Source organism: Lissotriton vulgaris, chromosome 9, assembly GCF_964263255.1.
Source record: "Lissotriton vulgaris chromosome 9, aLisVul1.2, whole genome shotgun sequence".
Taxonomy (NCBI): Eukaryota; Metazoa; Chordata; class Amphibia; order Caudata; family Salamandridae; genus Lissotriton; species Lissotriton vulgaris.
The window spans coordinates 976792684-976807198 of NC_141697.1; the positions used below are offsets into that span (position 1 = coordinate 976792684).

Genomic DNA, 14515 nt, shown 5'->3' on the forward strand with positions numbered 1-14515 from the left:
GACATCAGCTCGCCGGGAGGGACTTATATGACCTCGCTGACGTCACGTCCGTGGACAACGTCATGGCGGGGCCGTATGGCTCCGTCCCCCGGCTCTCAGAGGTGCTGCTGCAAAGATTTTCCGGATCCAGTCTGACGGCTGGGGATAATTCTAAGTTAAGGAATCTGCGGCTAGACAACGTCTCTACCAGATACATTGTTATCGAAGGTAAGTAACTCTTACTTCTGAGAAAACCTTTGGGCGCCAACACCATCACATAAATTTGCTGGAGCTCTCTTCCATTCAGCTAACTTTCAGACTTGCCTTCCATTAAGAGTAGATCATTCCAGGTGCTGACGGGCAACACAACTGGCCTGTGGAACTGTTACAAACAGGGACATGTGGGGTGTTGAGCCCTCTGTATGTGGGGTATGTTGTTGCAGTGGCTGGTAGCTGGTAGCCTGTTGTGATCCAGAGTGTCCCTCCATGCACCTCTAAAAGATATGATCTGCCTTTAGGACCGCAGCCACCTGTATACCTTTCTACCTTTTACCTCTCATCCTGCAGGTGCTAAAAAGGTCAAGCTGGACCCAGCACAGAACGTTTTGATAGCCCCAAACATTCTCAGAGGGTGTGGTGCTTCTATCCCCTAATTCAAAGCATATGTTCTCCACTGCAACTGCCTCTATAGGTGGACTGTTGTACAAACAGAGTTCTGCACCTAAATTTTCACAATATATCTCGGTTTGTTCAATTCACTTTAGGAGTTTGAGTCAAACCAATTAAGAGTATTCAGTCTTCCTTCAGATGTGGGGAGAAATGTCCCTTTGGTTGATTACAGCTCCACCACAAAGTCTATATATTTGATTGGTTAGGCTAACTTTGTCACCTTGTGTGAAGGCAAGCAATTCAACAGCCAACGGAAAAAACTTTCTGATGTCCCTTTTGCACGGTCTTAGGAATGGAAATGCTTTGTTGTGAGCATAGTCAAGTTGTGTTTCTGTCCTTTCAGCCTTTCATCATTTGCCTGATAAGCTCTCATTTTTCAAAACACCGGCTGTGCTGTATTTTTTTTAAAGGTCTTTCACACATTTCTCCTGGTCCCTTCCTTGTGCTGCAGCGGGACCTTAATTTGGTTTTAACCTTGATGTGTCCTGCCTTTCAGCCTCTCCACAGCAGTACCCTGAGGCTCCTTATCCTGAAAACTGGATCTCTAATTGCCAATGCTTCCGGACATTGTGTTAGTGAATGCAAACCTGGTCAGTTCTGTTTCTGGAAACTTCCCTTTTCCCTAACAAGATGCTACTTAGAACCACTGCATCCTTTTTTATGAAAGTGGTTATGCCTTTCCATTTGATTTAGTCTATCCCTCTCTCTACGTTCTTGTGTTCTTTTCTCCATTAAATCTATCTAAAGAAGAGGTAGGAGTACCTCCGTTAGACTCATGACGTGCCGTTTATTTGTATATTGATGGGACTAAGGAGTATTTTGTTGACGATGAACTGTTTGTTGGGTTCGGCAATGTGAAGAAAAAAAAGCCATTCGAGGAACTAACCTTATCAAAAGGGATTGTCCTTTGCATCAAACTCCACAAACCTCCAACGACTGGACCCAACCACCTCCGCTGCATACTCCTCAACACCCGCTCCGCACGCAAACACGCCGTCGAGCTCTGGGATCTGCTCGACACCTCCGCCCCAGACGTGGCCTTCCTGACCGAGACCTGGTGGAACTACTCCTAGGCGCCCGACATCGCCATAGCCATCCCGGACGGCTACAAGATCACCCGCAGGGATCGCGCCAATGGAATTGGAGGAGGAATAGCCATCGTCCACAAGTCTACCCTCAAGGTCGCCACCCACGCAGACGACACCCTCAACACCGCTGAACACCTGCACTTTCGGATCCACACCGACTCCAACACCACCCTCAGAGGAACACTCATCTACAGACCCCCCGGACCCTCAGCTCAGTTCAGCGACTCCATCGCCGACCTCGCCAGCATCCACGCACTCACCTCCACGGACTACATCCTCCTCTGGGACTTGAACTTCCACCTCGAGAACAACAGCAACGCCAACTCCGCCACCCTGATCGACAACCTCGCCAACCTCGGCCTCAGACAACTCATCACCACACCCACCCACGCCGCAGGCCACACGCTGGACCCCGTCTTCTCTACAGGCACCCCCGTCGCCTTGGACTACACCACCGAACTCCACTGGACCGACCACCTCTGCATCCATTTCACCTTCAAGAAACCAACCACGCACCACCGCACCCAACAGCTACCTCGCCGCTGCTGGAGCAAAGTCACTGAAGACCAGCCGATCATCACCCTTGCCCAGAACCCACCCACCGACCCCACCGACCCAGACACAGCAGCCCGCAACCTCAGACAGTGGATTGACGAGTGCGCCAACACCCTCGCGCCGCTCAAGTAACCCTCCAACAGCCACGCCAGCAAGAGAGCCACCTGGTTAACCAACGAGCTTCAGACCTCCAAACACGCATGCCGGAAACTGGAGAAGATATGGCTCCACGAACTCACACTGGACAACCACGCAGCCCATTAGAACGCCACCCGCAGACATCACCACCTCATCAGGTTAGCCAAGAGATACTCCTTCAAAGACCGCCTGGATAACAACGCACACGACAGTAAAGAGCTCTTCAGCATCGTAAAGGAACTCTCCAACCCCAGCGCCAACGACATACCGCCCTCACAAGAACTGTGCGACTCACTAGCCATCTTCTTCCACTGCAAGATCGCTGACATCCATGACAGCTTCAACACCACGACCGCCCCGACTACGCCAGACTCCACCTCCCCTGTGAACACCACCAGCGCCAATCGCCTGACCTCCTGGGCCATCGTCAACGACGACGAGACACGCAAGGTCATAAACTCCATCCACTCAGGATCTCCGTCAGACCCGTGCCCACACCATGTATTCAACAAAGCAGACACAGCCATCGCACCCCAACTACGGACGGTCATCAACATCTCCTTCGAAACAGCGACATTCCCGGAAAGCTGGAAGCACGCCGAAATCAACGCCCTCCTCAAGAAGCCCAAGGCGGACCTCAAGAACATCCGGCCCATCTACCTGCTCCCGTTCAGGGCGAAGGTCATCAAGAAAATCGTCAACATGCAACTGGCCTACCTCCTGGTAGACAACAACATCTTGGACCCGTCCCAGTCCGGGTTCAGACGAAACCACAGCACCGAGACAGCCCTCATCGCCGCCACAGACGACATCAGGCGCCAACTAGACAACGGCGAAACATCAGCCCTCATCCTCCTGGACCTGTCAGCCACCTTCGACATGGTCTGCCATTGCACTCTAAAGACACGCCTCCTAGAAGCCGGAATCCAAGAGAAGGCCCTTGACTGGACCACGTCCTTCCTCTCCGGCAGAACCCAGGGCGTCCGCCTCCCGCCCTTCCGATCCGAAGCCACCGACATCATCTGCGGCATCCCTCAGGGCTCATCCCTCAGCCCGACTCTGTTCAATGTCTACATGGCCCCCCTCGCACAAGTGGCCCGCCATCACGACCTCAACATCATCTCCTACACCTATGACACCCAGCTCATTCTCTCCCTCACCAAGGACCCGCACACCGCCAAAACCAACCTCCACGAGGGAATGAAGGCCGTCGCCGACTGGATGAGGAGCAGCCGTCTGAAACTAAGACAAGACGGGGGTCCTCATCCTCGGACCATCCCCCTCAGCCTGGGACGACTCCTGGTGGCCGACCACACTGGGAACAGCACCGACACCTACCGACCATGCACGCAACCTAGGATTCATCCTCAACGCCTCCCTCTCCATGTCTAAACAGGTCAACGCCGTCTCCTCCTCCTGCTACAACACCCTCCGCATGCTCCGCAGGATCTACAAGTGGATCCCGACCGAAACAAAAAGAACGGTCACACAGGCCCTCGTCAGCAGCAGACTGGACAACGGCAACGCACTCTACACAGGAATTCCAGCCAAACACCTACAACTACTACAACGCATCCAAAACGCCTCCGCCGACTGATCGTCAACGTGCCCCGCCGCAGCCACATCACCCCCCACCTGAGAGTCCTTCACTGGTTCCCCGTCAACAAGATGATCACCTTCAAGCTCCTCACCCACGCACACAAAGCACTCCACAACACCGGACCAGCCTACCTGAACAGCAACGAACAACCTCCGGCAGCAGATCCTTCTCCTACCTCGCGGCCAAGACCTGGAACACCCTCCCTACCCACCTATGACAGACCCAAGACCTACTCGCCTTCAGAAGACTCCTCAAGACCTGGCTCTTTGAGCAGTAGCGGCCCCCCCGCCCCCCTCCCTCCCCTCAGCGCCTTGAGACCCTCACGGGTAAGTAGCGCGCTTTACAAGCACTCTGATTGATTGATTGATTGTAATGCTTTTGCCAAGAAGGACGCTCCTGAACACCTTGAACTCCTCAAATCCTCCTTCTTGGACAGTCTACTGCTTTGGTATGGATTAACAATGTGTGGTATCTGTGGTTAAAAGTGTCCAACTTACAAATGAATTAATTATCTTCTTTAAGGCTCTTTCTTGGGTCTTCTCTTATTTAACCATAGGCTGTCCACTATCCTTCGCCTCCATGTTCTGTATGGAATAGACTACAAATTAGTTTTTGCACACTGCTGACACAAGCTTTAGCTTGTCTTATCAGATGCATTCTGGATCTAAGAATGTATGAAAAATAGGAGACAACTGATGGCAGCTCAAAGAGGTCACACCTATATGATGTCTTGTGTCGTCCTGTCCGGAGGCAGGACAGAGGAATGATGAAAGCTGAAGGCACCACTTGGCAGTGTGCAACAGCTATTGCTGAAGCTTTCTGGGTCCAGTCTGGCACATGGGGATATTCACAAAGTGATGAATCTGCAGTTAAATAGAATAGTCACTAGAAAGAGCATTACTTTTTCTTCTTAGGTGTTTTAACGTTGAACATTTCAGTTATATTACTATTCTTGAAGGAGTAATTACTTTAGTTCTACAGCATCCTAGCTGCCTAAAGATTCTGAAAGAATATCTAGCTCTGAGTAGATAGATGGTTACAAATATATGAGTGATACTAGAGTATCCTACTTTTCCCTAATAGTTGTCCTTTACATAGTCGCATTTAAGGCAAACATCTAATGGAATCTGGAAAATGTAAAATAATGTATATTGCAGCATAAGCTTTTTATTTAGTCCTTTTATATAAGATGAAAATGTGGGGTTTAATAAAAAGAACCACATATGAAAGGGCTTTCTTTGTTAGCCAAAATCTTTACTACTGATCTTCATGTGTTGTTAGCATATTCCCATGTTATAGTTGTGCTGAGTAAGAGTACCTATATAATACCATCAAAATCATTCAGAGTGGGCCGGAACTTAACCTCTGTCCATGAACCACTGTTTATATTGATGTTTTTGGTATCCGGAAAAGTGAGTAGAAACACGCTTGTATCGCTTCTTGGTTTATCCAGTTTCTTCCATAGCTGTAAATAATACTTAATGCAGTGCAATTGTATACATAAGTGTACGTCTTCTGTTTGGAGCATTGAATTTAGTGACCCTTAGACCACACATATGTACCCTTTGTTGAAACATTACATGCTATGCTTTCTGTTGGGACTCCTAAACACTGAATCCATCACATCTAAAAGTGAGATTAACATAATATGTCATTTTGATGACGATTTTGTTGCTTATTAAATAAGGGTAACTTACTACGAGAGGCTCATTTTATGGCACCCTCAAAATTGAAGTACGACTGGTATGAAATTACTCAAGGTTCATTTCCAGCATTTGCCACTGTTACCAGTTTTTGCATGGCTGACATTGTCATCCAATACATCATTCCACTTTGTGGTAATGAGTCTTTTGTAACACTCCCCATTTCTACTCCTTAGGCAAACATTTCCGGTTTTCTATCGAGCTATGATGGACAAATTGGAGAAGTGTGTACGTGAAATTCCTGTGAACAAGCAATCCACAACTGAAGTAGGTTTATAATTTTGTTGTCATGTTAAGATATTGTATTTTTTAACTGATATGTGTAGCAGCAAAGACATGTCTGGTGATTAATATGAAATTCTGATGGATACTTCAAACTTCAGATTCCTCACTTGAGAATGCTCCCAAGGCAGTAAACTGAATTTGGCAAACTTTCAACAGCAATGCTTCAGCAAACCGCTAGTATGTGGCGTGCAGCTCTGCTTTGCTCCAGAAATGGCAGCTCGGAACACCATGTAAGCGCCACCCCTGTCCGCCGATGTCAGTTCTTTTCTTTCGACTCCTTCCCATATAGGGTCTGGCGCTCCACTCCCAATTTCGTCTGTCTTCCAACAATTCCTTAAAATCTTTTTTTTTTTTCTTTCTAAAGATCAAGTGTGCTAGGGAATGAGGTTCCCTCCTAAGACTACAGGGTTCAAACCATGCTGCAACTGTAGAAATTTGATGTCGGTCAGTTTGTCCCTGATGTTTGGGCTTGGGGCACAATTCAAAGTCCTGCTACAGTGCACCCTCATGCATCCTACTGCTATCCGGGACTGGGAAGCACAGCTGTACATCACTTACCCCCTTATTATGATGATGACGACAAATTTTACATGGGAGTACGAGAGCCCAGTGGACTTGATGCTTCGCCTTATACAAGATTGAATGTGCTATTTGGACATAAGCAGAGGATAGTGCATAATTTCACTAGTAATTTGCCGAGCTGCCGAGCTCTTGGACCTACAGCTGTCAACTATTGAGGTTAACACAACTATCGTAAATGGAAATCTTACAGTCTGCGCAGGCCAAGTCTGAATCCTAGCTCCCTTTCAATGAGGCCCTCACTGACCCCTTAATGGGCACTTGGACAAAGCCATGTTCTTGAATAGGCAGGTGCCAGACGCACAGACTGGCACCTGGTGACCCTGATTTCCTCACTAAACATCCTACTCCAGACAGTCTGGTTGTTCAGGATTCAAACAGCAAGGTGAAGCCCAGTTCATTCCCCACGACTGACCTGGATAGGTAGTCTAAGAGGATTGAGGCATTCTTAAAATAATGTTCTCTTTGTCTAGCCTAGCACTCATATTTTTTAAGTGGAGTCCACTTATTAGGGCAGTATATGCTTGCTCTCGGGGACATGGGCAGCAAAATCTTGCTGGCAGACCCAGTAGACTTTAGGGCCCTCCTGGCTCAAACCTTTCACGATGTGGCTGAATACTTGATTCATGCTTGCCTTGATAGTACAGATTGTCTGGGAAGAGCGATTGGCACCAGTGAGGAGCTCTGCCGCCATTCCTGGATGTACGCCACAAGATTCTCTGGAGACATACAGGTCTATCTCATAGATACATCCTTCAATGGTTCACATCTGTTCAGCGAGAAAGCCAATAATGCATTGGAACATTTCAAGCAAATTAGTTGCACAGCATGATACGTCAATCTTTTGACCCCTTCCCAGCACAACCACTGCCTGAGGGGCAGGATGGAGCACTTTCTCTTATGGTGGAAATTTATTAAGTCTAACAGATGTGCCCTTTAAATCAGTCAGCATAGTTATGTCTCTGCCTTTTCTTTCTGCTCTGTCAAATTTTCCTCCCACATCAGAGAGATTCTCGAAAGTGTACCTTTGCATTCTGTTGCACAAGGTGCAAGTTTTACTCTACCGAGGAGTTGTCAAGAGAGTTCCATACTCGGAAATAGGGGAGAGTTGCTACTCTTGCTAGTCCCTCATGCTGAAAAAGGATGGAGGCTTTCAGTCATTCTTGGGCGTTCAACCTTTGACTGCCTTTCTACTGAAGGATACATTTAGAATGCTTATGCTGGCCCACATCCTGGCTGCCCGGGACTGAGCGATTGGATGGTGTTGTTTGAGCTGCAGGATACCTATTTTTATATAACCATCCTGTAGTACCACAGATGTTTACTGCGATTCAAGATGAGCAAGGGCTCACTGTGCTCCCCCTTGGCTTCACCAGTGCTTTTTGGCTGTTCACAATAGTAATAGTGGTGGTCGCTGCAATTCTTCAGAGGTTGGGGATACTGGTTCTCTCTTACCTCGACAACTGACTGTAAAACCAGTCCGTTTTGGAGCACCTCGGTATGACAAAAAACCTCCTGCCATCGTTGAGGTTCATGATCAATGAGCTGAAGTCACACCTGATTCCTTGGCAGTGGCTTCCTTTCATTGCGAGGATCCTGGATACAGTACAGTTCAGGGGCTCCGAATTTCAAATAAAACTTTCAAATTTCTAACAGAACTTTACACGGTCTTCAACAGTGGCTGCTAAACCACAATTGGGCCAACAGCAGTCCCCTCTCCCCAACCAGAGCTGCCAGTGGTGATCGATGCATCGCTGCTAGATTAGGGGCTGTCATCCAAGGGAGGTGAAGATCAAAGAACTCCGGTCTCCAACAGAAATGCGGCTCCATATCAGTCTATTTGAGTTGCAGGCCATTCGTCAGCTATTGAAGGTACACCTGCCATCCATCAAGGAGAAGCTGGTACAGGCCACCGCCCTGTGGTACTGCAACAAGTGGTGCAGAGTGAGGTCCTGGATCCTTTGCCAGGAGGCTCTGCACCTATGGAGTTGATTAGCGTGTGAGGGTATTTCCATGATTGTGAACCACCTGGCAGGCTTTGTGAATGCCGGGGCAGATAAGTAGAACAGTCTGGTAGACCACAAATGGCTTCTACATCCCAAGGTGGCTCAGGGCAAATTCCGACAGTGTGAAAATCTCTAGCTAGATCTTTCGCCATATTCAAGAAATCACAGTGTCCAAAGTTTTGCTCAGCGGACTTGCAAAGAGATACATTCCAGCTGGAATTGCAACTAAGGACTAAAGTACGCCTTCCCAAGACTGCCTTTCCTGCCCTGAGTTCTGAAAAATATAAGGAATGACTGGAGTCAAGTCATCCTAGTGGCTCTGGATTGGACAAGGAAAATGTGGTTTTAGTAGTTTTTGGGCATGAAAATCTGCCTGCCAATCAGACTACTACTTCGGGAACATCTTCTGCCGAGCTAGCAGCCCATGGCCCTTTACTTGAACCTGCACAATCTATATATCCTTGCGTGTAGATTGAGCGATGGCAGTTAGCTGCGTTTGATCTTTCAATTAAGGCAGCCGATATCCTCCTTGCCTCCAGACACCCCTCTACAAAGTCAATTTACACCGGGCGCGGAGACAAATTTGTAGCATGCTGTGGACTTCACAAAATAGACCTTTTACAAGCCAAACTGTTGGATGTTCTGTTTTACTTTTTGACTTTGGCCCAGCTAGGCCTTGCACTGATGACTATAAAAGATTATTTGTCAGTCCTTTAGGGGGGTTTGTGTTTACCAGACCAACCATCCTTGATTAAATCAGCTGTTGTAATGAGATTTTTTAACAGTTTGATACACATATTCCCTGCTAAACCATTTGTGACACACCCGTGGGACCTTAACTTAGTCTTAAGGTTTCTCGTGTGTACCCTTCAAGTAGATGCACAGTTGCTCGTTCCATCTTCTGACTCTGTAGACCTCATTGCGATCGCTGCATGTCACCACATGAGTGAACTCCAGGAACTGTTGCTGTAAGCGTTTTGCACTACCTTTTTTCTGGACAGTCTAATGCTAAGGACTTGAGCGGCCTTCTTGCCTAAAGTCATGGCTCCTTTCCACATTGGGCATTCCATGACCCTGCCAGCGTTCTTGACTTCCTACATCGTACCAGCCCCTCGAAAGAGGAGGAGAGGCTTCATGCGCTGGCCTCTAAAAGGGCTGTAAGATTTGACATTAATCATACCAGGGAACAATTAGCTTTTTGTGTAGTTATCTGGTGTATAGAAAGGAAAAGTTGTTGAGATGACCCTGCCATGATGGATAGTCCTCTCCATCAAAATCTGTTACACACTGGCCAAAAAGCTGCCCCAAGAAGGTCTGAGATCCCATGCCACCAGGTCCAAGACTGCTACCAATGCATTAGTCAGAGAAGTGTCTGTGCTTGATATCTGCCAGGCTGTGACATGGGTGTTGGTGCACACATTCACAAAGCACCGCTTTCTTGAATACCAGGTACACTTGGAAGGACCTTTTGCTTGTTCGGTCCTGACGTTTTTGGTTTGAGTCCACCCCACAGATCCTACACCTTGGGAAGGTAATGTTTTGGTATCTATTCTAAGACGAGGGCTCTGCGGTTAAAAGTATCCATCAAACGAGCAAGTTACTTACTGTCGGTTACGCTCATTTTTGTGGATTTCTAACCAGGTACCTAATAGCAGATTCCTCTCTTCCCTTCCTCCTGCCTACTATGGAAGTGGCCTGTTTTTAGCTTCTAAGAAGGTCCCAAGTTGGAAATCTTCTTATTGGTTTCTGCCAATTGTTCATTCTCAGCAAGTGTGGAAAAAGACTAGAAAGAAACGATGTCAGTGTGAAAGGGTGGCACTTTTTGTATGAGGCTCCACACTGTCAGTTCATCCCTGGTGCTGCCTCCATCCTTCTTCAATTTGTGTTTCTGGATTCCCAGTGGAACCCAACTGCAGCAGGTCTCGGAGGCTATTGGCACAGCACTTTAACATTTTATGGACACTATGTTTGAGGTGCTAAACATATAGTCAGCTGCAGTTTCAATACATTTGCCTAAGACGAAGTGTAAATGTAAGCAAAGTCATTTCAGAGAACATTATCCTGCAAAGGCACGCAAGCAAATGAGTGTCAAATGTCCGCTTTTAAGAAAAGATCGCAACTTTAAAACGTGAGCATATAAAATGGTGGTATACTTACTCTGTCCTAAATGTGACCACATGACACCATGAATACTTAGTATCAGTGTTCCAAGCTGCTTATAAGTAGCCCTCGTACTCTTTTGGCATCAGAGGTTGTTTAGAATGTGAAACATGGTAACTATTGGGTAATTACCTTGGACATTTATAATCTTACAAATTCATAACTCTTCTCCTTCAATATTTATTTTCTCTGAAAGAACTCAGCTTTATCCGGTAATGAATAACTTTCCAGGTCATTGAACTGTGGCACTGAGGGGGTTGTTTTACTGCTGTATTGCATTGTGTTTTAATGCAAAATCTGTTTTCATTTCTGCTGCCCAATTCTGAGTACTTGTTCTACGTGTCTAAACAATATCACCAAACTCCAGTTAGAAATAGAGTATACTTTTATTTTGTTGACCCATTTAGTACAAATGTAACATGTCATAATGTGTAATACTGGTTTAATTTAACTTGATCTATTGAACATGTTTAGGTTCAAACAGAGGAGCTTCTACGCTGGAACTTAGCTGTCCGTGATTTCCACATTCTTGTCAACCTTGTCAAGGTATAAATCAAATGTCTGTTTGCATCTGTCTGATTGATTTAATTTTTGTAATGTCTAAGCCATTTCATGGACCACTAAGAACACTAGTAGATACCCGTTGTCTTCAGAGTCACAAGAAAAAACTATAGATGTTTGAGAATCCACCCCTTAAGCATCTCACAATATGCAGCTACTTAAACCTTTAAGTGAAGTTTTGCAAATAGTTTGGGCATTAGGGATTATGAGGATGACCACTCGAGGAGATGGATGAGAATTAACTCTTAAAGATACTGTTAACAGTACCTCAAAATTATTAAAGATGGGTTATTTAAGTCAGTCCTGTTAGAATTTCACCCCATTAGACGTGCAGATAAAGCAGGGTATCCATGCTGTGCATTTTGTGGCCCTTGTGAGTAGGTCCTGTCAGGCAGTAAAGTGCCACATCTTCTGAGGCTGAAGAGAATATAAAGGTGGACAGCAGAAAATGATCGCCAAAGGTACATCTTGTTTCCTGTTGTCGTACATTGGCGAAACTTGTGGACCCCATGGGATTTCCAGTTTTCTTTTCCCAATTCAGACAGACAATGCCTCTGCCCCAAGCTTCAATGCAAATGAATCCCCTGAAAAATGTGGTATCAACTTACACCCAGATTACGCCATTGTCTTCCTACTTCTAAGACTCACCACCAGTGTCGTCTTCCAACATTTTAGATGAGGGAATGGATGAGAGAATAAATATGGTTACGCACTTCCAAAATCTCAATGATTCATTAATAGTCTGCTTTGTGCTGATATAGACTATCATTTTTTCCGAAAATTCACTTTATTTAGCTTCCTTGACAAATATTCACTTTATCTAGACATAGCAACAAAAACAACAGTACAATGTATGCAATTGAGAATGCGAATTGTACTGTTTGTTTCAAAATCTTTATTTGATCTTAAGATATAGATCATAAAAGTTTAGAGTACAGTACACCACAGCAATGATCACATATAAAATGTTGGTGTTTGCACAAATATAAGTAAAAAAGTGAGTGATGCAAGTAAGCCAACTATATCAAAATTTATAAACATAGTCTCAGGCTACCACTGTTTTCATTACCCCACCCTTAGTATCTGGCTCTGTATGTAACAGTATGTGAACTGCAGTTTGTCAAATTTACAAAGAACACATCATGCGAATTGTACTGATATGAATCAACTATGTGAAGTCCCAAAAATATAGTCCCTGATTACTTACATAAAATAATGTTGCCGTGCATGTGCTGTCAGAAGATGGTTCCTCCTCTAGGTTAATACAAACACAGCCATACTCCTGTTTAGGTTCAGTTACTTTTGTAATCAACTTCTTTGCCTGTAGCAAAAGGTGACACTTTGTTTGTTCTAGCAGACAAAGCAATACCCCAAGGTGGAATGTTGTTATATAACTGTTTTCTGAAAGAAAAAGTTGTGCCGAGCTATGGTCCCACTGATGCAACTTGTGCACCCCATCCCACTGCCCAATCTGCACTTTCTATGCATCCCTCCTAGAAGCATCTATGGAGCCAATAATATTGGACTTTTACAAGGCTGGAGAAATATTGGAAACTAAATACCCTCTGCACGGTAAACAGGTGTGTTGCCCTTCCTTGAATGACCCAACTTCATGTGGAACTAGTATACTGCTTTTCTTTAGCCCAACTTACACGCAAACCTAGCATGCTCGCTCAGGCCTCTGCTTGTCCATAACATTTCAGTGGTCAGGAAAAGGAGGCCATGTTTTAGATTGCGCCACACAGTACTTGAAGAGCTACTATGGTCCAACGCTGGCGTCTGTCCTACAGCCAGTCTCTTAGAGATGACGGAATATCACCTAAAGAATGCACTCCATGCTGTAGAGCTGTCTGTTCTGTTTAGCACCTAGTAGCCTGCCTGGTCAGAGAGGGAAGAAATTCGCCTGGCCCGTAGCAGGAGAGACTGTCCAGAAGGAAAAGGCCAACCTTGTCAAATGAAAATAGGGCACCCAGCAAAGCACACTTGCTAACAGGAGTGGAACCGAAATCCAAGAGTTCTCCCGGTCTACCTTCATGGGTTATATGACAAACTATGTGAAGTATCATCAATCCCAAGCATCAGTGTGGGGTCCAGCATCACCACTGTATGACATGAGTCGCTTTTTCTGCTGCTACATTCAACATGCCTCAAGTCACTGATTGCCTTCCTAGCACAAAACTTTCTCCAAAGTGCTTCTTTGATCTAAGAACTGTGTTCCAAGATATGTGAGCCTGGCATTACTGGGACCTGTTCAGTGGTGCCTTTTACGCCTATATACAGACATGGTTAAGGTAGGCCAGATTCCTTCAAGACAGCCATATGAGCCAGCCCAAAGTGACAAAGTATTTTGTTTCCACAAGGAGTCACCATGTATTAACAGATTTCCAGATGAATGTCAGCTATACTGAAATTCCTCTAAGACTTATGGGCCTTGGGTTCAGTTTTTGTTGAGCTGCTTTCTAAGACTAAGAAGGCAGACAAATGTGCCATATCTGAATGTTACGCGCATATGCACTGCTGCATTCACAGATGTAAGTCGAACACCAAGGCCACAGAGTCCCAACTACAGATTGCTAATTTGTCCCAGAACTCTCTAGCAAGCCACTTCTTTTGGTCCTTCCTGTATCCAGGTGTGCAGAATTCTTTTGAATCGGAGAAGTAGAAGATAGGCAAGAAAAGACCGTGTTTGGTACTGACAGTTGCAGCTACTGCTGAAGGTTCAAAAGCAAGAGAAACGATACTGAGTCATTTTTAGCAAACCTAGGTAAGCTTCACCTTGTACTGCTTAGTCCTTTTTTTTCATGAGCTTCATGCCAACCTGCTATGTCGATTTATCCAGGGAGCGAAATAGGGGGTTTTAAAGCCCATAGGACATATCAGGCCCCCTCTGTTGGTCTAAAGTCTCCAGAAAGATAACCGCTCGGCACCAACCGTCCTTATTATATCAGCTTGTTACCACTGATTGAACTTTCCCTTCTGATTTTTCCCATGCAAGAGTTCCAACTCCATCCACCAGTGAAGCCAGGGCCTTCCATTTTGAATACTGCTCGTTCACTGTAGGGACGCTCTTAGCTACGACTGAAATGGAGTAGATTGCAGATGTATTTTCTAGAGTTATGCTCTTTGATAACAGCTAACATGTTTTCTTACCCGTTTAATAGAGATTTCAAATAAAAAAAAATTACAAATACA

General features: G+C 45.7%; 1 protein-coding gene across 1 annotated transcript in view; it reads left to right on the forward strand.

The window, feature by feature from the left end:
* The window catches only part of FANCD2 (FA complementation group D2), a 1101131-nt gene that overhangs the window by 860411 nt on the left and 226205 nt on the right, over positions 1-14515 (forward strand). Inside the window, exons 37-38 of the mRNA XM_086938826.1 lie at positions 5909-5999; positions 11237-11308. Coding sequence (XP_086794952.1) covers positions 5909-5999; positions 11237-11308 — 163 coding nt within the window. The remainder of the gene's footprint in view (positions 1-5908; positions 6000-11236; positions 11309-14515) is intronic.